The sequence below is a fragment of the Plasmodium gonderi genome, assembly GCF_002157705.1.
Source record: "Plasmodium gonderi DNA, contig: Chr14, whole genome shotgun sequence".
NCBI classification, from domain to species: Eukaryota; Apicomplexa; class Aconoidasida; order Haemosporida; family Plasmodiidae; genus Plasmodium; species Plasmodium gonderi.
The window spans coordinates 64,866-88,556 of record NW_021628939.1 but is presented as its reverse complement, the minus strand read 5'-3'; the positions used below and the strand labels follow the sequence as shown (position 1 = coordinate 88,556).

General features: G+C 22.4%; 2 protein-coding genes across 2 annotated transcripts; one reads left to right on the top strand and one right to left on the bottom strand.

Moving 5' to 3' along the window:
- Window positions 1–59: 59 nt before the first annotated feature.
- Window positions 60–2,100, bottom strand: PGO_140090 (Plasmodium exported protein, unknown function; the record flags this gene model as incomplete). Its single annotated transcript, XM_028690003.1, has 2 exons — window positions 60–1,841; window positions 2,017–2,100. The coding sequence occupies 2 exons, from the start codon at window positions 2,098–2,100 to the stop codon at window positions 60–62; spliced, it is 1,866 nt and encodes a 621-aa protein (XP_028545804.1).
- A 12,384-nt stretch (window positions 2,101–14,484) lies between these two features.
- PGO_140080 (Plasmodium exported protein, unknown function) lies at window positions 14,485–15,440 on the top strand (the record flags this gene model as incomplete). Its single annotated transcript, XM_028690002.1, has 2 exons — window positions 14,485–14,598; window positions 14,727–15,440. The coding sequence occupies 2 exons, from the start codon at window positions 14,485–14,487 to the stop codon at window positions 15,438–15,440; spliced, it is 828 nt and encodes a 275-aa protein (XP_028545803.1).
- Window positions 15,441–23,691: the final 8,251 nt, after the last annotated feature.

Genomic DNA, 23,691 nt, shown 5'->3' with positions numbered 1-23,691 from the left:
TCACCAACATTACATTTTGTTTTTAAAAAATACCAAGTAATTTTTTTTTTTTTTATATTCTATTCAGATTTTGTTGACTTTTGTGCTTTTTTCTTATTTATTTTTTCTACTTTTTTCTTGTAACGACATTTTTTTACTTTAAAACCAGTATACCCTATTGCTGATAGAGTTAACAAGGATGCGAAAATATAATATGTAACTGTTCCAAACGAGCTAAGAATAGCTATTAATATTACAGCTACGGCAATTGGTAAAAGAATTTTAGAATATTGGATATAATTAAGTATTTTTTTCTTTTCACTAATATCTTTCATTTCCTCATCATCTAAATCAGAACTGAATATGGATAATAATTGATCTTCATACATTTTATCAAATTTAATTAACATTTTCATCAACCACATTATTGTTTTTTTTTTTTTAGCGCTAAGTGATGATAATTTACTGCTTATATTGGAATTATCTTTCGACACTTCCTTTTTATGGGATATAGAATTATTTTCAAAATAATTAAATACATAAACTAGTTTTTCGATGTTGTCACTTTTTTTTAATTCTGATAGTATTTCTTCAGAATCATCAGAATATTTCAATATATATAATAATTTTTCCATTCCGTTATTTTGTTGTAATTCTTCAAGTATTTTTTTAAATCTATCATCATTTTTTAATGCATCAATGGCTGTTTCAACATTATTATAATACTTTAATTTATTAAGTAATTTATGCATGTTTTGAGCATATGACAATGCATTCTTTCTATTTTCAGTGTAAGGATTATTTCCTACGACATTTGTTTTTTTTTCAGAACTGGTTGTTCGTGTATTTTCTGCAATATCAATGAGTGGTTTTTCTACTTCATCTTTTGGATAATCATCTACAAGTTTTAGAACTCTCTTTTCAGCCTCAAAAGTTGTGTTCTTTAGCAAACCACTATACATTTTATCAAACTGTGTATTAGTTCTTTCATTTTTCTTTAAGTCATCAAAGTCATTTTTAGAAATTTTATGCATTATTTTTTTTCCATCAAATGTATTAAAATGTTGAGTTTTTTCTTTAAGATCATTGTTCTCATTTTTATATGCGCCATTAAATAGTTTATCAGAATAATAGTCGTCTTTTAATGCATTATATCGTTTTTCAAAATCATCATTAGTATTCTGTGAATTCGATGGCTCTGCACTTGATTTCTTTAAATTAATAAAATTCTGTTGCTTTTCAAAATTGCTAGTAGTAACAAATGGATTGGTCTCTTTTGTAGGTTGTTTCTTAAAATTAAAAGAATTGTGTAGTTTCTCAAAATCCCTTGTAGTAGAAAATGGATTTGGCTCTACTGTAGATTGTTTCTTAAAATTAAAAGAATTGTGTAGTTTCTCGAAATCGCTTGTATTAGCATGTAAATTGGGCTCTTTTGTAGGATGCTTATTAATATTTTTGTTATTTTGTACTTTTTGATAATCTTCAAGATCTATTAAATTTATATTTTTATTATCATTCTTATTTCCATTAAAAATGAATGAATTATGAAATTTTACAAAATCATCATCATATTCATATGGGTTCATTTGCTTTTTTTTATTTTCCTGCTTGATCAATGAATTTAATCCTTTTTGGAATTTTTCTTCTTGTATTAATGAATTAAATCGTTTTGCAAAATTTACATTATCATCTGCATCGTCTTCTTCTACGTCTTCTATAATACTGATCAATTTTTCTTTAAGGTAAGCATTTCTCTGTTCTGTTAGCATTTCTTCATCTTCTCTCAACCCCCTAGCAACTCTTACACACAATGTGCTATTATTGTTGCTTTCCTTATTCCATGTTTTTCCACAAGAAAATGTCTAAATAAAGGGGGAAAAAAACATTTTATATATAACCAAGCACGTATAATCATGCATTATAAGAATTTTCACCTTTGAAGGAAAATATTTACTAATGGAAACATATACATGCACATCTAATGATAGAAGAAAAAAAGAATGTGCATAAAATATTATATATAAATCTTTACTATACCTCATTAGAACACTGGTATATCCATACCAGAAGGGTAAGCGTAAAAATTTTTGTTAAAGATGATTCTTTTATTTTTCCTATCATGTGACCTTTTTTAATGCTTCCAAAACATTCGTAATATTAAAGATTTTTTATACATATATATTATGAAAAATTTCGCAATTACTAACAGTTGAGTTTTCTAAATTTTATACATTATAATTTTTTTTATTAATATAATAAAAATAAAATAAACATTTCAGCTTTTCCAAATTATATACATAAAAAAATATATTAAAATATGCATAAAAAGAAAAATCTAAATTAAAAATATTTTAACAAAATATTTATTATACATAAATATCAGTAAATAATAAATATAAAATAAAAATTAGTATAAAATGCAAAAAATATACATAATAATATTTTGCCTAATGCAATGGTAGAAAAAAGTAATAATATCTAAATTTAATTAAAAAAATTAATTTTTATTCTTAAAATTTATTTGAAAAAAAAATGGGGAAAATATAAAAAAAAGTGAAAACGTCATAATTATATTTTTTTGTATTTTATTTAGTATAAATTGGATAATGAAATAATAGGAAAAAAAACATTCCAGTTTTTGCGCATATAAATTTAAGGTGGAGATAAATATACTATTTTTCATTGTATTTTATATAAATAGAGTTAAAATAAACTATAAACATTTTTAAAATTGTAATATAAACCACGTCTCCATAATATATAATAATTTAATAATTTGTTTTAATATTAGAATAACAAAAATACTAAAATACGAAAATAATAAAAAAAAAAGCCGTATAGGGGATGATAAATAATTATAAATTCATGTGCCCATGAATTTATGTATACAAATTAGTATAGTTATTTCATAAAATATCCTTAAAATAGAAAAAATAATGTTTATTTAGAAAATAATCACAAACACTGCAAAAAAAATAAGAAATCTATGTAAAAAATTTAAATATGTAAAAAAATAATAAATTTAAAACTTTACAGTAAATATTTAATTACTATATATTATAATAATAAAATAATGAATTTTTACTAAAAACATCGAAAAGTAGTATTTCAAATGATGTTAATTAAACATAATTGCAATTGTGTAAAAATCGTAGAGCTCTTTTGTAACGTCATACGGAAAAAAATTACTCAAACCCCTAAAAATTTGACGAAAAGAAAACAAGTTTACATTCTTTTTGTTAACTCACGTTTTATCTTCTATTCATGAAAGGATGATCGGGGGTATATGTAGTTGTAAAATTAATGAAAAAAAAAAAAAAATATGATAAAATGCCTTATATATTTTATGCAAAAAATGAAAATTACACATGGTTCGTAAAAGAAGGAACACAAAAAGTGTAGTTTAAAAAAAAAAAAAAAGTAGAAATTATAATCAAAAAAAAAAAGAAAAACAATAGAACAAAAGTAAAAAGTCGGAAAACTTGGAATTATAAAATATTTTTAATAAAAAAGTTCTTTGAGTAAAACGTTGCTTAAGTTTCTTCTTATTGGTGGTGAGGGAGTCGCATACATTAATTCTGTTGTTTTATTTATATGAAAAATGATAGAAACTTTGTTAGATAATTAGTTTTTCTTATGTGACAACAATTGCATATAAATCTTACACTTATATAATATACATGAATTAATAATTTAATTATAATTATGGAACCTCGTAGTGTAATCTAATTTAATATTGTAATTTATACCTATATATATATTTTTATTTAACTTCTAAACATATATACACCTTAAATATAAATTTATTGTGCCATAAAAAAAGCCTAATTTGGAAAATTGAGATTAGATAATCTCCATGTCGATATAAAATTAATATAAAAACTAGTATTCCCCTAGCATCATGTAGGTATTGTGAATATGCCTTTTATGTACATGTTTTATCATATATTTTCTGCCATATAAAATCATAATAAAACAATAAACATCAAAACAGCATATGCCAATATATATCACAAATTTTAGAATATAAGGAACTGATTTATTTTTATTCTTGTTTGTCATTTAAAAATTAATTAACTTCAGCATTTGACATACTCTTCTTTTCTCCTTTTTGCTTTTTTTTTTAAACAACGTTTTTTTTTTTAAAAAAAAGAAAAGAAATATTAAATTGATTATTATATAAATTGTACAAGAATTATTTTGGGATACCAAATCGTTTATATATAATGAAATCTGTAACACAGTATACATTGTATATTTTTTGGTGTTGAAATACATTTAAGAAAAAATTACTGAAAGATATATATAAAAATCATCATTCACACAATGAAAATTATTAAAGATAAAATAAAGTCCATTTTGAATCCCCTCACAAAAAAAAAAAAAAAAAAAAAAAAAAAAAAATTAAGAGAAAGCATTTGAAACGTTAAAATGAAGTAATAAAATATTATTACAACTATAGTGTATGATAATACAAATTAATGTAAAAGATAACAAAAAATTAGTATAACATAGATAAAAATATCAATAGGTTTTTATAATGTTGAGCAAAATCGTTTAAAAGGAAGAATGTTTTTCAACACGTTCAAATAGTTAATCATTTTTTAATTTTATCTTTGCATTTTTATTATTATACTTTCATGTGTGTTTAGATATTACATCTTTTAATTTTTAAATTACAAAAAATGCTTAATATCTTCGAGTGCATAATAAGTACTCTTTTAGTTCTTCTAAAAAAGTGTAAACCATGCTTGTATATTTATATATTTCTAATGTATTTTTATGTCTGTCTATCTGAGTCGAAAATTTAGCCATTTTTATTATACATGTAAAATGGGGAAATTTCCTATATACACAGCACGACAGAATAAAATTAGTAAGTATTCTACAGTATATGCATTTTCACTATAATATTATATATATAATTGCAATTTGTTTTTTGTTTTTTTTTTTCATGTGTTACCTTTTTTTTAATTATATTTGTATGTATCACCAAAAAATTGTGAATGTACAATATTTATTTAGATTCGTTATACTACCGAGTTTTGTATTTGTGCTATGCTTTGAATTATGAAATGGTGCTATATATATAATTAAATTTAAATGGATCATAACAATGATATTCCAAATAAGTCGATGCTTTTAGAATTTTATTATTTATGAATATTATGTTGGTTGATAAGATATATATATTTTTCAGTTAAGGCAATATACATTAACTCATTCTGAATTATGAGTTCGCAATTGTTCTGTGTATGCTTTCATCGTATTGATAGGTGATCCAACTTTTAAGACGAATTTTTATGGCTAACTAGTATTAGGTCAAGGAAAACTAGCGTACATAGAAAAAAGTGTAAAAAGGATGTTATTAATTTACAATGAATTATTTTTAAACATAGTACATTATTAATAGTAATATAAAATGTTAGTATTCATAAGAGAACTTTTTTGATTTGTACTGTGTAATATAGTGAAGATTTATCAGATATTCTAAGGAATATGAAAGGGATATGTGACAATGTGGTAAAGTGGTAACGCTGGTGGTGAAACATGGGAATAACTAGTCATGTTTCCATAGATATCATCTGTATGAAATGGGGTATCTCAACCTAAATATATTTCTTTTTACATAGTATCGTATATATCCTTCATTATTTCATCATTCTAAAACATTATTTATGTGTATCATGATTAATTTGTTATCTTTTCATTTTAATTTAGATAAGAATATATGTGGAATTTTTTTCTATACCAATTTGGACTAAATCTTGAACGTTTGTTGTTCATTCTTTTTTAAGATGCCCCTCAAAATTAGGTGTTACCAATATGTTATATTCAATGTAATTTGAATACCATTAACAAATGGTTTAATAAGGTTTAGTTACCTTAAAAATTGTTGAGTAATCTACAGGGTATTGATAATTTTTTTTTTTTTTTTTATTTCACTTAGAGTTGGACAAAAAAGTATGGAACAATATCACATATATTATTAAGCAAGTTGAATCGTTCACTAATAAAGTAACATCGTATGAGTATAAACTTCCCAGAATGAATATCTATTGTATTATCCTTTTCATAACAACGAATGTCTGAAAACACATAAAATATGATATAACTGAAATGTTAAAAGCGATTATGTCTCATATATTTACTATTAATTTGTGATCTATATATTAAATTTTTTTTAAGTGCTTAGAACAAGGATTTGTATTTTTGGGATCCTTGTAAATGGGACTTATAGAATTGCAATACTTGCATTGTCTTACTGATAAGGAGGAATCATTATTATAAAAATAAACAAATCATTTGAAGATAATTTTTTAAAATAGTCGTTATGAAAATTAGGAATAAAAGGTATAATATATAAATGAATACATATTTTGGAAAATAAAATTCACTGTGTTTTATGAAATATATACTATTTAAACAAAGAGTACTTTAGTTTTGTTATTTGTATTAAATGGAAATGGAGCTTTATCTTCATTTTGATACATTTACCTGCATTGGGGATTATTTGAAATAGATGGAATTGCAATGACCTTTGGGATTTATCAGGATAATGTGCTAAGCTCAAGAGGGAAAATAATTTTCTATGATAAACAATTGAAGAGCTATTTAAATGTATATATACCAATTTTTGCATAGTATGTGAAAAATACATAACGAGTATGATGCAAATATATACTTAGATTTTTATGCGAAATTCTACTACTATAAAAAATATAGATATGTGCAATAAAATATGTGGGATATAAAGAACAAAAAATACATTTTATGTGAAATCTACAGAGATAAAATGAAGACAAAAACTGAGTCAAAACATAGAATAAAATTTCTTTTGAAGTATTCTATTTTAATGGTTTGCAAAGTATTATTAAAAAATGAATAAGACAAATAACAAAGACATACAGTAAAAAGAAAATTTATGTTATATTTTAAAAGTATGGAGTCAAAATAGTACTAAAATATTTTAGTGTATTAAGCACTTGTAAATGTAAGCGCAAAATAGGTTAAATTTTAAGAGTATAATTAGTTGGTTTAAAGAAATGTCTTTTATGCTATATATTTAATAATAACATACAGAAAAAAAAAAAAAAAAAAGCCTATGCAAAAAATATCACGTTATACAACTAAAATGTAAAAAAGGTTAATATAAAAAGAATTATTTACAAAATTAAAGAAATAAAAGAATGTGTAAAAAATAAGCGGCTTTTTCAAAAAATAACATCTTTAACCATCAACAATAATACAAAAAATTACATGTGTACCTAAATGTGTTTCATAAATCCTAATGCTTTACATTAAAAAAAAAAAAAAGAAGGTTTTATTAAAATAAAACAAATGTGTGCTAAAATATTTTTAAACAGTGGTATTTTATCTGTTATATTTTAATTGTCATTCTGCATAAAAAATTATTGATAATATTAAAAAAAAAAAAAAAAGATACATAGTGAACAGTTCATTAAACCTTTGGATGATATTAATTAGATAAATAATATCCTTAATTAAGAAACATCCATACAGATTAAAAAATTAATAATAAAAAAAATTATAATTTAATAATAATAGACTGCACATTTGGTTTGTGAATTTATATTAAAATAATAAGTCATAACATTTTCTGTTTTACGCAAATTTGTTGCATCTCGAATAAACGAAACAAATTAACAATAGTGTACAGCAAATGTCACCTTGTTATTTTTTTATTATATACATAATATTTTGCATTAAGTCGTGTATTTTATCATTTTTCTGAACGACAAAAATAATAAAATCCTATTTATCTAAAGTGTTAAATTATTAATATATTTAATTTTTAGTAATTTCTTGAATTTTATGAATAATTCAATTGTAATGATACATAAACAATTTTGACATATATTAGGACTAAAAGACCTGTTTATTATTCTAAGATGGATTTAATTGTAATTGCAATATAAATCTCAAAATACGTATGCCAAAAATTCATTAAGTGATATTAAAAGAATTTGTTATCTACAATATGTGTGATTACATATACATAGTTTTTTATAATTGTACCAAATCATTTAGGTCTTTTTTCAAATAAAATAAGTTAGATGACAAAATACAGAAAAGAGAACTTTTTTTTTTTTTTTTTGTTATTTTTATATTTTTGAAAGAAAAATAAAATGGTTTCCACTAAGGATATATGCCCCAAAATTTTTAGTACATTTATGAAGTTTATTTCATTACCTGATAACATTCAAAAAAACAAGCGCTCGTTTTATTAATAATGATACTACAGACGTGGCTAAGTCTACGCGTTGTGGCCTTTCTGGTAACACTGAACTTTCAAATACCATTAAAAATTTAAAAGAATGTTATAAAGCAAATGAGAAATAAGGTAGTGTATTACCTAAAGCATTATTCAACTTGTTACGAATCTTAAGTAATAGGAGTTATATAGATACTTTAGAACAAATTTTATCTTTATTGAATTTCACTGAATTATGTGAAATAAATATTTTATATTACAAAGAAAAAGGTAAATATATGTTGGCATATTTAGAATACATGCAGAAAACTTCACGATTTGAATTGAGCTTTTTAAAAATAATTGATAAAATGTTGTTACTATTGATGATGAATTACTATCAATAATAGTGAAGAATATTTCAATCATCTGAATTGTTAACGTGTTATGTACCATTTTATCTGCAACTATTATGATTATATTTATATTCATATTTTATAAAGTAAATATTACTTTTATGGAAATTATTAATATTTTTTACATTAAAAATACTTATTTAGTAAAAAATAATTCATGATTATATAACACACATAAAAAGATATGAATAATATTTTTAATGTTTTCATTTGACTTATAAGTTAAGATATGTCTTATACAGATGCACTAAAAGGAAGAAAAATATTCAAAATTATAAAGAAGAATGAAACTTTGATCTACCTACCTCACATAATGCATCATTACGTAAAAACTTTATGAATAATAATTATGTCTTAAGATATAAAAAAGCGGAATAAACAATATTACAAAATAAAATGTAACTCCAAATATATTGATTATAATAAAGATTAACTTGGTAAATAGATAAATTTATAATGTCGTTCATTTTGGATATAAGGGGAAAAAAACAAAAAACAAAAAACAAAATCGTTAGATAAATTCTATATTTTCTGTATTATAATGATTTGCATGCAATGAGCAAAAGACAAAAGTATATAATAAATTATCAAGTAAAAGTATAAACTGTATTAACATTTGTATAAGGAGTTAATTTTTTCATAGAACAAGTTACGCAAGAAAATGATACAAACTGTGGTCAAGCGTAAAATCCGAAATAATTTTTTTTTTTTTTTTGGAGTATCGGTTCATAACTTAAGTATGTGTAAAAAAGATAAATTAATGTATTGTTACATGGTTACGAGAAATACAAGAACACATTCAAAGGATAGGTTGAACCAGAAGAGTATATATTTCGAAAGGGAGTTATAGTCTATTATCATTGAAATTAAAAACACCATGATTGTAGAGGTGCCATTAGTTTAATTATATAATATATTTGAAATTGAAGAATTTATGAAATTGTAACGTTCTACAATGCATTGAACTTCCATTTTGATATATTCCTAATTTTTATTTTTTTTAAAAATAAAGATGGTTATTTTTTATCACATCAATACAGTTACACAGGAAATAGTAACTTCATATACTTAATGTGTACTACCTAATACTTAATATTAATGTACTTTTTAACACGAATATAATGCACATGATAAATATACAACATATGATGTGACATCGTACAATTTATACATATATTTTTAATTTCTCAAAGTGTATGATTTGATTTTATTAGAATTTATGGTATGATGGATACTTTATTAAATTTGCTGCGTTAAATATTAGATTGATATTACATTAATTATTAGGACATTGATGCTACAACATTGTATGTTTTACATAAATAAATCATTGACTACTGTATCTTGAAATAATCCTATAAGTATACATGTATTGAATGTTTTTGCTTTGTCCATATGGATGTTAATTTATCGAAATTATAATGCCATATTATGTGTGAAAAATTGGAGGCGGTTGCAAATAATAATAGTCATGAAAATATATGGAACACATTAAAATATCGCAATAAATGCATTAACAAGGAACTTTTTAGCAATATCTATAGAAACTTAAAATATTTAAACGCTATTACTAAAACAGAGGAACGCAGAAAAAGATATTAAAATTAGAGATGTTAAATTTATGGAAAAATAAAAGAAATTATTATAATAAAGCTGGGAATTAATGTTTTGGATGTTATAAAAGAATTATAAAAATGTTCATAAGATAGTAATTAAAAAGATGACATCAAATAAATGGTTGTAAACTTCCTCTTCTCAGGAATGATTCTAATCATCTAGAATGTTTAATAAAACATAAACAGTTGAGCAATTATTTTAAAAGCATTTATATTTTTAAGAATGTTATTAAATGAGAAAAAGTTGTTCTAAAGAAATATTCAGATTATCTGAAGCATAGTACTAATTTTTATATAGGGCATGATGGTTGATGTCATCATGGAAAATGGTATAATGATTATCCACATTATTTTATTTGTTTTGCGTCTCATCAGAAGGGCAATATACTAGAAAAATTAAAATGCACTTATCAAAAGCTTTCTGAAAACATCCACGAAATAGCTAAAGAACATGTTGTCAATCCAGCAGCAGGTTATGATAGTTTCTAAAATATAAATGTCAAATGGCATAAATGTACTAAAGTAATTAATATTGCAACAATCGATATATTATTTTAGAATGTTATCGATGTAAGTAATATTTTAGGAATGAAGCATGATATATTTAAGTCACATTATTTTCGTATTGAACTTGTAGTTTCTTCCATATTAGGAAAAGTTCAGGTTTTATCCCTATGCATTAAAGAAAGTAAAACTATAGCTTTAAAACATAAATTTATAATATTAATATTTATATCCTTTTTTAAATGAATAATTAAAGTACAAAATAGATTATACACATTTTTTAATTTTATATTAATCTGTCTGATCTGTAAATGGGTTAAGAAGAAAAGAAGAAAAAAAAAAAAAAAAAAAAAATACAATAATGATATTTAAGGAAAACACATAAAACATTTGTCAATAGAGGATTTTGAGTTTGTAGATATAAATTCCTTTAAAAATGTGTTTTATATGAATTTCCATTTTGCATGAACATCAATGAGTTCTGTTTATATTTTATGAGAAATGAGGCAAGGAAAGTAATAATAGGAAAAAATATACATGTGATTTTGCTAGTAATGGTTAATGTTGAGAGTGAAAGAACAATATAATAATAATTAAACAAAGAAGATATTCCATAGAAAAAATTAAATACGGTATAATTAAAAAGGGACTACATATAAAAATTTAAGATTGCTAAGGAAATGTTAAAGTTTGTGGACTTAAAAATAATTGCACAAAACAGTTGCGTGAACATTCATATTGTTTAATAGTAGTCAATTAACATTAAATTCAAATCGACAATTTTAATACTGAAAATATTACACATTAGGAATGTGATAAAAGAGAGACAACATTACAGATAATAAAGTTTAAAAGAGGGGATATGCATTAATTAAATTGTGAATGATAGAATGTCTAAATAAACATTGATGTATATATAATAATAAGGAACATAAATATCTTATATGTAAAAATTTGTATATGACATATATATTTATGTTAAATGGGGTAAAATCCATTTCTAACATATGTGTAAACAGTTTTTGAATAATTTGAAGAAAAATATTAAAAATTTAGCAAAATCGAAAAAGTAGACATTTCTATCAAATAACTCCTTAGGAATAATTTTATGAACTAGAAATAATAATGTAAAAAATCGCTTTTTTTGTGCATCAAAATATAGGTATTTATACGTCATTTATGCTTTATATATATATATATATATATAAAATTATAACATATTAAATTTTTGCATTATTTTATTTTATTTTATTTTTTTTTTGACTATGGAGAGCTTTCTTTGCACTACATGCCTTAATTGGTGGGGAAAAAAAATGTTTCTTTCTTATAGAACAGCATTAATAATACTTGTATAAGCACATTTCTATTTTACAAAGAAATTTAACATTTAGTTTTTTTTGTAACATATCATTTGTTACAATTAAAAACAATAATTGTTTTATTACAATTGCGCTTGCCTTATAATATAGAAGAATAATTTTACATGTCTAAATTTAAATATATATTATAAAAAATAAAATTATTAACATATAAGCACATGTGGCTTAATATCAAATATAAAAAGTTGAATTATTAGTAGAAAAGAGGTGTAATAACTTTACATATATATACACATTAGTACAAAAACTTTTTTCTTCATAACTTAAAAAAAAACTATTAATTTTATATTCTTATGTTCTTAAAATGAGAGAAATTATGCAGCATATTACTGTATCACTAAACTTCAAAGCTTAATACATTAATTAGAACAACTTATATATTTAATACCTTTTAGTTAATCTACATAATTGTGTTCCCATTACTGTAAACCTAAATAATTTATTCAAAATTTAATTGTATAAATTATAATATATGTTGTAGCATATTTAAACCATTTAAACAGTGTGTAAAAAGACGCATTATTGTATTCAACTGCATAAGGCGTGTTTACATTGTGAATAATTTCTTTATGATTTATTAAAGTTGCTTTACTATACATATATACTAAAAAATTGTTGATTCACGCTAAATTATTGCATATGGATGTAATGGCAAAAATAACACTATTAACAATTTTTTCTAGATTGTTATGCAATTAGTATGCTAATATTTAGGTAAGATATATATACGCGGTATTAAATAATTAATTTTTTCTATTTCCCCTATGCTTTATGTAACTTGTTTTGTATTTTTATTGATATTTACACCTAGCAGCTGTGCAACACTTTTATTTGTGCTACATATTTTGTAGGGGTTACACAAATGCAATATGAAATTATGCAACTTGAACAAAATAAACTGAACTATAAAATAATTGGATCATGTAAAAAAAAAAATAAATAATAATAAATAAAAAAATAAATTAATTTTATGAATACAGCCAAAATAACTAGAAATAATACAATTAAAAAGTATTAACAAAAAAATTTTATAGTAAGAATTTAAATTAAAAAATTATTGCTTGAAAAATAATATACACATTTTTTGGTTTTTGTTATGGAGTAGCCATATATATGTGTTGTAATTCAAAAATCGTAACAACTAAGATGCAAAACAATGTTAAATTATATTTCAATTTTATCGAACAATCAGTAGGGGGTGAGAAAAAAACAAAAAAACATATATATATATTAATTACACGTTATATTATTTTTTCACAACATCATAAAAAAAATATTCAGGATTCTATAATTATTTTTTACTATAGATCAACATTTAATTGTAAAAAATTTTCAATTCCTGAATAAATATATTAACAACATTAAACATAAAATTTACACAAATTCGGAAAAACTATACAAATCTTTAAATTAATGAATATCTATTTAAACAGTAGGACCATGAACTACATATAAGTTCTTTGGAAGAAATTATATGAACCCACGTAAAATTTTCTAAAATTTTCTCATTCATTTATTGTTGAAAATTCAGTATATATATAATTCTTCGAAATCTAAAAATGTGTATTAATTAAATGAATAATAGCTTAAAATGAATTTTAGTAGAGAAAAATATTTAGCATATTAATTAAACCTATATAATAAAATAGGTGTGAATGAATTTCTTTCACCGTTGTGCAAACACAGAATATGCATCCCTATTTAAACAACAAATTTTCGTGTTGCCAAGTAATTTTTAATATTAAAATGTGGTATTACACCTCTAGTAGTATATACATATATATTTAGCAACGTATTATTAGTGTATAAAAATACGCATATACAAAAATTATAAAATAATAGGGAATAAAATTGAAAGGCACTAACAGTTTGTAGGATTCTACATGTGTTGTTTGTAACATTGATTTTACATATGATGAAATATAAAAATAAATACCTTAAAATTTGAATAATGAATTTAAATAATATAAAAATGTTTTTAAGTATAATAAGTGTATTCTTTTTTGTAATTATTATTTTCTGTTAAAAATTAATAAAAAGAGTTTTATTTGTGTAATATAAAATAATTAATTTATATTTTTTTAACATTTTCAGTGAGATTTAAAAAGTAATAGTTTCTTTTAAATCTAATTGTTAAAATATATTGCATGCGATAATTTTATTAAATTATTTTTATTCAAATTTTTATTTTAGTGTAGTGTAATAGAATTTGTTTCATTTATATATAACACATGTATGTATATATATATTTATTTATTTAATACGTTTAAAATACCATAAATGGAGAACTATGAGGACAAATAAAAATAATTTAAAGAACGTCCGCTCACTACTGACAGTGTAAAAGACTATGTGATATTCTATTAATTGTAGTCATGAGAATATTGCTAATGTGTAACATGGGGGCGAAATCTAAAATAATATACTTTATTAACATTTGCACCTTCACTTTTTTAATGTGTGCATTATGGGTTTATTACAATGATGAGGTATTACAATAAAAGTGTTCAGTAACTATTTTTTATGATATTTTCCTTAACTTATTTTTTGAAACTATAGCATTTCAGTAAGTAAATAATAAATCATTTTACAAATAAATAAATTGTTTTTTTTTTAGAATATTTTTTCTAATTCAGTTAATAAAGAGCACAAGATAGCTAATGTAACATATTTTATAAGATCACGTCTATTAGCAGCATACATGGATAGCCATTTTGATTCTTTAAGGTTTAGACAATTTTGGGTTAATCACGATGCGGAAAGAAAATTAGCCCATAGAAACGAATATAAGTTAGCAAAAAACATTAGAATGGAATTAGCAAACAATGTTAAAATGAAGACATCAAATAATATTAAAACACAATTAAAAGAAAAAAAAGTAAAAGAGTATTCTAATTTATTTAAAGAAACATACCCACGTCGAAAAAAAAAAAAAAAATCCCTAGCTTATGTAATTTTTAAAAAGATAGATAAGTATTTTGAAAAAAGGGTATATAAAAATTTTATATATATAAGGAACCTTCAGAAAGATCCTACTATTAAAAAAAGTAGGTTAATAAAAATACTATTTAGAAGATATCGCTTCTTTTTGATTATGCCATTTGTAATGAAAACGTTTGGATTAATAATATTTATAATACGTGCATCAGTAAATTTGAATTCCACCCCAATCATAAAAACCATTTTGCTTACAATGAACGCATTAGTTTCACATGTTTTAAGTATCATCTCTATTATATGCCTCATTTATATAATTGTAAAAAGAGTACAATTTGATGGGTCATCAAAAAATAAGAAAAACTATTGTTATATGTGTAACGGTTACGTATAGAATGCACTTTTTTACAAAATTATATAAATATTACGATGAAGAATATTCCTTACGAGATAATTAAGTTCCACATTATTTCATCATTTTAAATTGACTTCAAAAAGTGTAACACACATGTTAGATGAAATAAATGAATATATATATATATATATGTATTTTTGATATAATACGTTTTTTTTTATCGTATTTGGAACAATGGTTTACTATAATTTTTCCGATTAAGTTACATATACTTTTTTTTGGTGTATACTTGTATGAAGATAAATTGCACAGGCATTAAAATAGCACATGAGTGAATTGTTTGAACCGCGCCAAGGAACTGTTAAGTTTACATTTTTAACTTTACAAAGAGGAAGTTATTATCTTTTTTTTTTAGATTCTTTGTTTTCATGTTTTCATCTGCACAATATATTCATTCTTGGATTAGGTAAATGTTTGACATTTTTATCAAATTAAGTTAAAAAAAATTTTTTTTTTTAAGTGATAACATAAAATAAACTTTCATTCTATTACTAAAAGCGTAATTTTACTAATATTTTTTACAATTAGTAATTGTCGTACACATAGCATTGTGTATACTTGATATAGTAAAATAAAAAATGTCTGCCTTTTTTTTTTTTTTTAATGTAGAAAAATTAAAATATTATGACAATATTTTCAAGCATTAATACTTTTACTGTTAAAAATATGAACTTTTTATAATTAAAGATATCTGTTATTTAATCTGAACACAACATTCGTCTTATGTTTATTCACGTTATTCTTGTTTTTTTTTTTTTTTTTTTCATTTATAAAATTATACATTTGTATAAATGATATATAACAAGAAATAATTATAACTAAAGAAAATGTATCCTATTTGTTGTTTAACAACAGAAATAATATTAACCATGTACACATTTTATAGCTTATATCAACTATAGAATGTGAAATGTGTAAATTCTTATTATTAATAATAAAATGTCTTGTGTAAAGTAATTTTTTAGCTGTTATTTACTTATTAATTTATTGATATATTACCCTTGGGGGATAGAAAAAAGGATACTCCCATATTCACAAATGGTTAAAGGAATGTATCAATCCCAATATATGACGTTATTTATGAAAACATTATATATAATGATAGATGTTTTGAGAAGGTATTCAATAGTGGACCTATGATTTGTAACATACATATATATATATATATATATATATATATATATATAAATTATGTAAACAGAATATTTAAGGTATCTTATTGCCTTGTATGAAATTTTCACGTTACAGTTATAGACAATACCTAAACATTTAGAAAACTATTGAAGAGTGCAAAAGTTGATTTACATATATAGTGTTATTCAGTAAATGTGAACAAATAAAAAGACTGTATATATATAGTTCGGCAAAAAGTGTGAAATATCGCAATGATTCAGCATAACGAATGCACAAATGCTTACAGTTACGACCAGATTGTAAAATTGGCATCTCAGTTTTAGACTCATTTTAAATAATTAATCATATATATATATATATATAATATAATATAACTGCATACTCATAAGAAATATTTGTTTATGTTTTCGTTTTTCTATTCATATGTGTGTACATATATCAATAATGTAATATTATATTTTATGCTTTAGATTATAATGAAGTATTTTGTTGAAATAACATACATTTTCTTTTATTTGCTAAAAACATATAAGACATTAATGTCCAATTCTTTGTTTTACACTTGTGGATCTTATTTGTTACACTATATTTATAGCGAATAAACAAAAATTAATTTAAAACGCATTAATTATGTGTAAAATTAAAGGATTTAAAAATTAGCAGATTAGGTAGTATAAAAAAGGGAAAGAATTATAGAACTTTTTATATAGTGTAATGTTGATATATACAATATGCACAACCATGTTAATAAGAAATTTAAATATTAATGGTTTTTAAATTATTGAGTATAAGAAAAAGTAAATAAATGGATATAAAGAATGTCATTTTAAATCATCCATAAAAAAAATTGTTATTTTTAAGAAATACTTCAATTATAACTAATGAATATTTGTTTATAATGTTTCTTTTCTCCTATATATAATGTATACATTACCTTATTTGAATCGTTGTATATAGATTTCTTAGAATAATTCAGAAAATTATATTTAAGGGGAGCAAACCCATTCCCTTTAAAAATTCCGTCAACTTTTTATATATCTTTTATATAGATATAAGCTTTAATTATTCTTGAATAATGTGTCTCATTCATTTTTATGCATAACAGAAACATATATTCTATATACTAGCTATTTTTTTTTTTTTTTTTTTCTCATTAGTGTTTCCGAGTATATCTACACTTTCTATAAAATCATAAAGGACTAAAAAATAGTTTAATTTCTTTTTGTTTTTCAATTCTTCTATATTGATGCGTCTACAAAAGTTTGTTTCCCATTTAACATTTTTGTTTTTACTAAAATTACGATTTTAATAAAGAATCTACATTCCGTTGTAAAACTATTTAGAATGCATATAGAATAATAATTACTTTTTCAAATATTTTCGTATATGTAATAGTATAAATGAATGTATCAATTATTGTTCACAAGATCATTTTTCACTAAACACGTAATATTCAGTAGTTTTAATATAATTTCCGTTTTGCAACAAAGATCTGCAATTATCTTGTCAAAATTAACAGCATTTTTATGATTACAACATTTTGACATGTGTATGAATAATTAGATTCATTATTTTCTTGATTAAATATTCAGCACACTAAATGTACTTTAGATTTGTTGGAAACCTTATTCCATGAATAAAATAAGACATAAAAAATTACCAAATATTCCTGTGCTGCGTTTAGCGATTTGTTCTTTTTTCCTCATTCAAGCATTAAAATACATATGCCAAAATAGATAAAGAGTTATTTTTCAAAAAAATTATTGCTTATTACAACCTACAGAAATTCAAGGATTTTATGGACAATGCCATCATTCATATTAACAAAATATAAATACTTATGATAATGTCAGAATTTATAAAAACGAAGTAACAATGAGTAGTTCACACATAAACTAATAACATCAACTAATATGAAAAATTAAGCATATATTTCTTAGTAAGAGTAATTCGATAATAACAATCTGTTAATTTAACATTTAAGTGTGATTAGTACCTAAAAAACTAAAAAATTTTTACTTAAAAGCAAATAAAGTGAATACATGAATTGTAAAAGCATGTGGAAATTTCAATATTATATGAGAAATTTTTAATTTGTATCCCTTTGTTTTACACATCTATAACATAATTTCATTAATGGGATATATAATTGAGTACATAAATTTTTTGTTTAATTCAGTATAAATGTATTTTTGTGTAAGGTATTTATTCATGCGATTTGTTTATTTGAGCAAATTTACATGAAATTTTTGGATCAGTAGAGACTACTACTTTATGTAAAGATATGAGGATATCTTACTTAGAATTACATTTTTATAATTATTGTAAAAAGATATTTTTTAACAGTATTATATATGATAATTATTATCAAAAAATAATCTATGTATAACAAATTTTCATTTGCATAAGTGAAATTAAAATATAACTTAAGGTTGAAATAATGTGGCTTTAAATATGTGGTTATTAGTTAATGTGTTGGTGTTATAATTTTTTTTTCTTCAATTTCAATTGTGCTACATAAAAATATTGTTTTTTCCCTTTTATTCGTTGAAACACTGTCTCTTTTGGTGCACACTAAAAACAAGCTATCTTCATGACTACCTTTAAGTTGTTGCTTTGTGTTTACAATATATATACACATTTGTGCTAATACTATTACATGTGCCAATGGACCGAAAAAATAAGACTAATTATGTTGCAAAAAAATAAGATAGATATGACGAAGTATATTTATTATATAATTTGATAAATGCATAATTCTTTAACAATGTACATATGACATCGTATTTTTAAAAATGTTAAAATTCATTTACAATTATGTGTTAATTATTTATACATAATTAAATCATTTTCATATAGAAAAATTTATACATTTTACTCGTTTTTTTGATATTCCTTCAATATAATTTTATTTTATAATATTATAGTAAAATAACATGTATTTTTTTGTTTTTAAGTCTGCTTGAGGAGAAGTGCGTGTATCTCCATTTTATGTGAAATATTTCGTGTTATTACATGTCAACTGGGTAAATTTACAATTATATTTTGTAACATAAAGAATTTATGTATATCATTTATTACAGTATATCTTTAAAAAATTTATCTCTTCACATTACATATTAAGTACTTTACATAAAATAATATGTTATGATGCAAATACGGTTAGATGTATTTTTGTTTGAGCTACTAGAATTAGACACTATTAAATTATTTGCTTCATCACACCTTTTCTACTTCTTAATTAATCGAGGGTGTATGAATGAGAAAAATGGAATAAATCAGAACTTTTAAAAAAAAAATATATATAACATAAATATATTTTTAATATACAAGCTAAAACTGTAATAGAATATAAGCCATGCATCATCTAAATAGAATATTTACCTTGTACATATTAAATAAACTAAATAGTATTAAATAACATCATAGTAAATGAAATTATAGACACAACTAAAATATTACATCCAAAGACAAATAACTGATTATTGTGGTTCACCAATGCACGTTATTTTTATCATAATATTTTCATAAATGTTCTCAAAATTATTTAGATCAGTACAGAAATTACTTTGTTACATTTACAGGGCATTTATTTATTTGATTCCTACACATCACAAAAAGTTTTACCTTAATCGAAACTGTTATTTTAGAGTGATTAGTAAAATATATTTTAAAATTATTTTTTACAACTGTAAAATTTTCATACGTTTTTACTAATTCTCTATTAAACTTTATGTAATTGTTAGATATTTCCCAAATTGTACAATTTACAAACGCTTCCTACCATTTTTTATAAAATGTTAAATTGTTGGAATTCCTATTTTTCAAAAAATCTTTTTATAGTCAGTAATAATGGTACCTAAATGTAGAAGCCACATGAAGGTTGTTAAGGCATATGAATTATAATTCAATAAATATAGCACAAAATTACAATTTTTTTAAGAAAATACCTGTTATTATTTTCACATATTAAGCATGTTTTCATATATGATCTCTAATAGCTGAATGTGTAGAACTAATGAGAATAGGAAGTGTTTGTAACGCCCTTATCACATATTTTTTTGAATTTATAAAACAAAGTAAAAAACATTTTGCCGCACTAGAGTTTCGTTTTAGAATGTTTATCAAAAATACCTTTTTTAGCGAAGTTTTTTTATAGTTGTTGCATTCTATTTTTGCAATTGTAATTACGATAAATAACCTTTTCATAGTGAGTCATTTTCTTCTATTGATTCGTAGAATTCTTAGCATAATTTAGAAAATAGATCGATGTAAGCATTTATGAATGCAATAATTATTAAATAATATATTTGTGCCATCATGTACTTTCGTTATACCCTTAATTTTCATTTCTAATTCATATAAAACATATTTAAGGGTGTGAATAATTCGCTTGTTGTCATTTACAAAGACAATTAAAAACTATGCACCCTGTATTTAGAATTTCATATTTCCATAAAAACTGTGCATTGATTAAGTTTCATCTAGCCTAATTTTTGATGCATTTGGTATAAATTCGTTCATTAAGTATTTCCTAATCATCACAACTTCATCAGATGATTGGCCAGAATCTATAATCACCTCACAATGTGTCATTATCGTTTCCCCATTTTTCTTATTTCATTTTCGCTATGCGTAACAATTAATACTCTTTTAGCTTAATTCATAAATATAATCTACTGAACGTATTCTCTTGTTCATTATATGTCTTTATTTATTTTCCTATATGGTAATTCTTTATATCCTTTCAACATTCAACATTTACAGAACGTGTCATATTGTCATCATTTAATGAGTACATTAAAACATTGGACACGCGAAATATATATATATATTTGCATTATATCATACAATGGGATCTTTTATTACCCCCCACTTTTTTACAACGTTCTCATTATGTGAGGAGTTCATATATAACATTTCGCTTAATTCATATTCATTGGTCATTCATTTTTGATATAAAATAATATTTTACACATTTTTCGTGTAAATATATAGTATTTTTTTTTTTTTTTTTTTATAATTATTTATCGTGGAGATAAAAATATTTCCTTCATATACATTTTGCTTGTTAAGGAACATTCAATTTATATGTAATGATAAACTAATTTTAATTTTTCTCCATAATAATATAATTTTAACAAATTCGTAATAGTAGAAATTATAAAATAAATTATTTCTAGTGTGCTATATTTATGGTGAAAAAAAAAAAATTTAACACCTTAAGAGCGAAATGAATGTTGAATTAGTCATATAAATTTTCCCATAAGATATGTAATATTCCTTTTTATCACATAATAGGTATTTTCATGAATAAATTATAATATTAGGTTCATCTAAAATTTATAAAATTTGGAAGTTATGTGATCTTACAGATTTAAGATAGTAACTATTTATTAATTTTTTTAAAGTTTAACAATGAATAAATTATTTATCCTATATGACAGTGCTTATGGAAATAACACATATTTTTACATTAAATTTTTATGATGCACCCACGCGATATGTTATTAGATGCATAAATATATCATTTGTTTTTTAATGAACAATTCAGCCAACATAAAAAAGAATTATAAGGTGAAAATTATACCGGTAACATTTTGCACTCAATTAGAAATAACAATTTTTGTGTGCATATTCTTTTTTTTTTTTTTTTTTTATAGCACGGGAAATTATAATGTAAGAATTTTTTACTACGCTTTCGAGACGCTTTATTTCTAAGTTTGACAGAACACAATTTTAATTCATGTAATATTCATTAAAAAAAAAAAAAAAAAAGGATGGCAAAAAGTTGCAACTACTAATTTTATCATGAATAATAGCATAAGATAAAAAAAATAAATAAATAATAATTATATTACAATATTAACATTTTTTGATTATTTTTAATTTATTACATTTTTAAACATATATATTTTTTTACCTAAAATGTGAAAATATATTAAAAGTGTAACAAATGTAAACTCATTATATATATTATTGATGATCCTAGATTTTACATTACTTTATATATATGAATAAAATTATCTTAATAGCAGAGAAGCAAGTTTCCGCCATAGAACAAAATCATTCTTAATATATCTATATATATTTAAGTTATTAATAAATAGATAAATAAATGTATATGGATATATATATACAATTATAAAATTCATTCATCCTGCTTAATAGGCTAAGGTTAATATATATATATTACATTAAACTCTTCAATACATATTGCGTATCAAATTTAAACATTATTGTTGAATATTACAATCGTGTATGCTAATAACCTCCAATCATTTTATGTAAAAAAAAAAATTACCAAGAGTGAAGCATACATATGGAAATAAGGCTAATGCATATTAATCCTAAGAAAATAAACAGAAACTAGGAACCAAAGAAATATAAATATTTCAAGGTATAAATATTACAAGCATGAGTTATAGATGAAAACATATATAATTATAGTATGTGCATATTAAGTAAATTTTTTCTATTTATACAATTTGTTACATAGAATATGTTATATATGCATTTTTACAAATTATTTTAATATTCTAAAATTATACCTGTGTGTAATGATATATCAGTAGTTTAACTATATTAAAATGAAATAAATTAACTTGTATAATTTTCTAATTTTATGGTATTTTAAATGTGAAATTAACAATTCTTATATGTTTATGGAACAAAAATGTAATTATATTCATTTTCGTTCGATTGTATTTATAATCCCAAAATGCCTGTTTTCATTCTTTTAGTAAACAACACACATGCAATGTCCTATATATAGATGATTATTTATAAGTAATAAATAACTTAAAAAATAAATTTACAACTATTTTAACATTATGTTTGCTATATTTAATAATGAACAAATATAATATGAATACATTATTTTTATATAATACAATTTATATGTATAGGTTAAAATTTAGTTTTGTTTTTTTTTTTACATTTTTATTTTAACGTATTTATTAAATAAAATAAATATAAATTAGAAAGTCTTTATAAGATCATCTTTATTAAAGTTCATGTATACAAGATTTAAATATTGAACACTGTTTGCATTGTATTTTATAAGTATAAATTTTTTAATTTATGAATGTACACT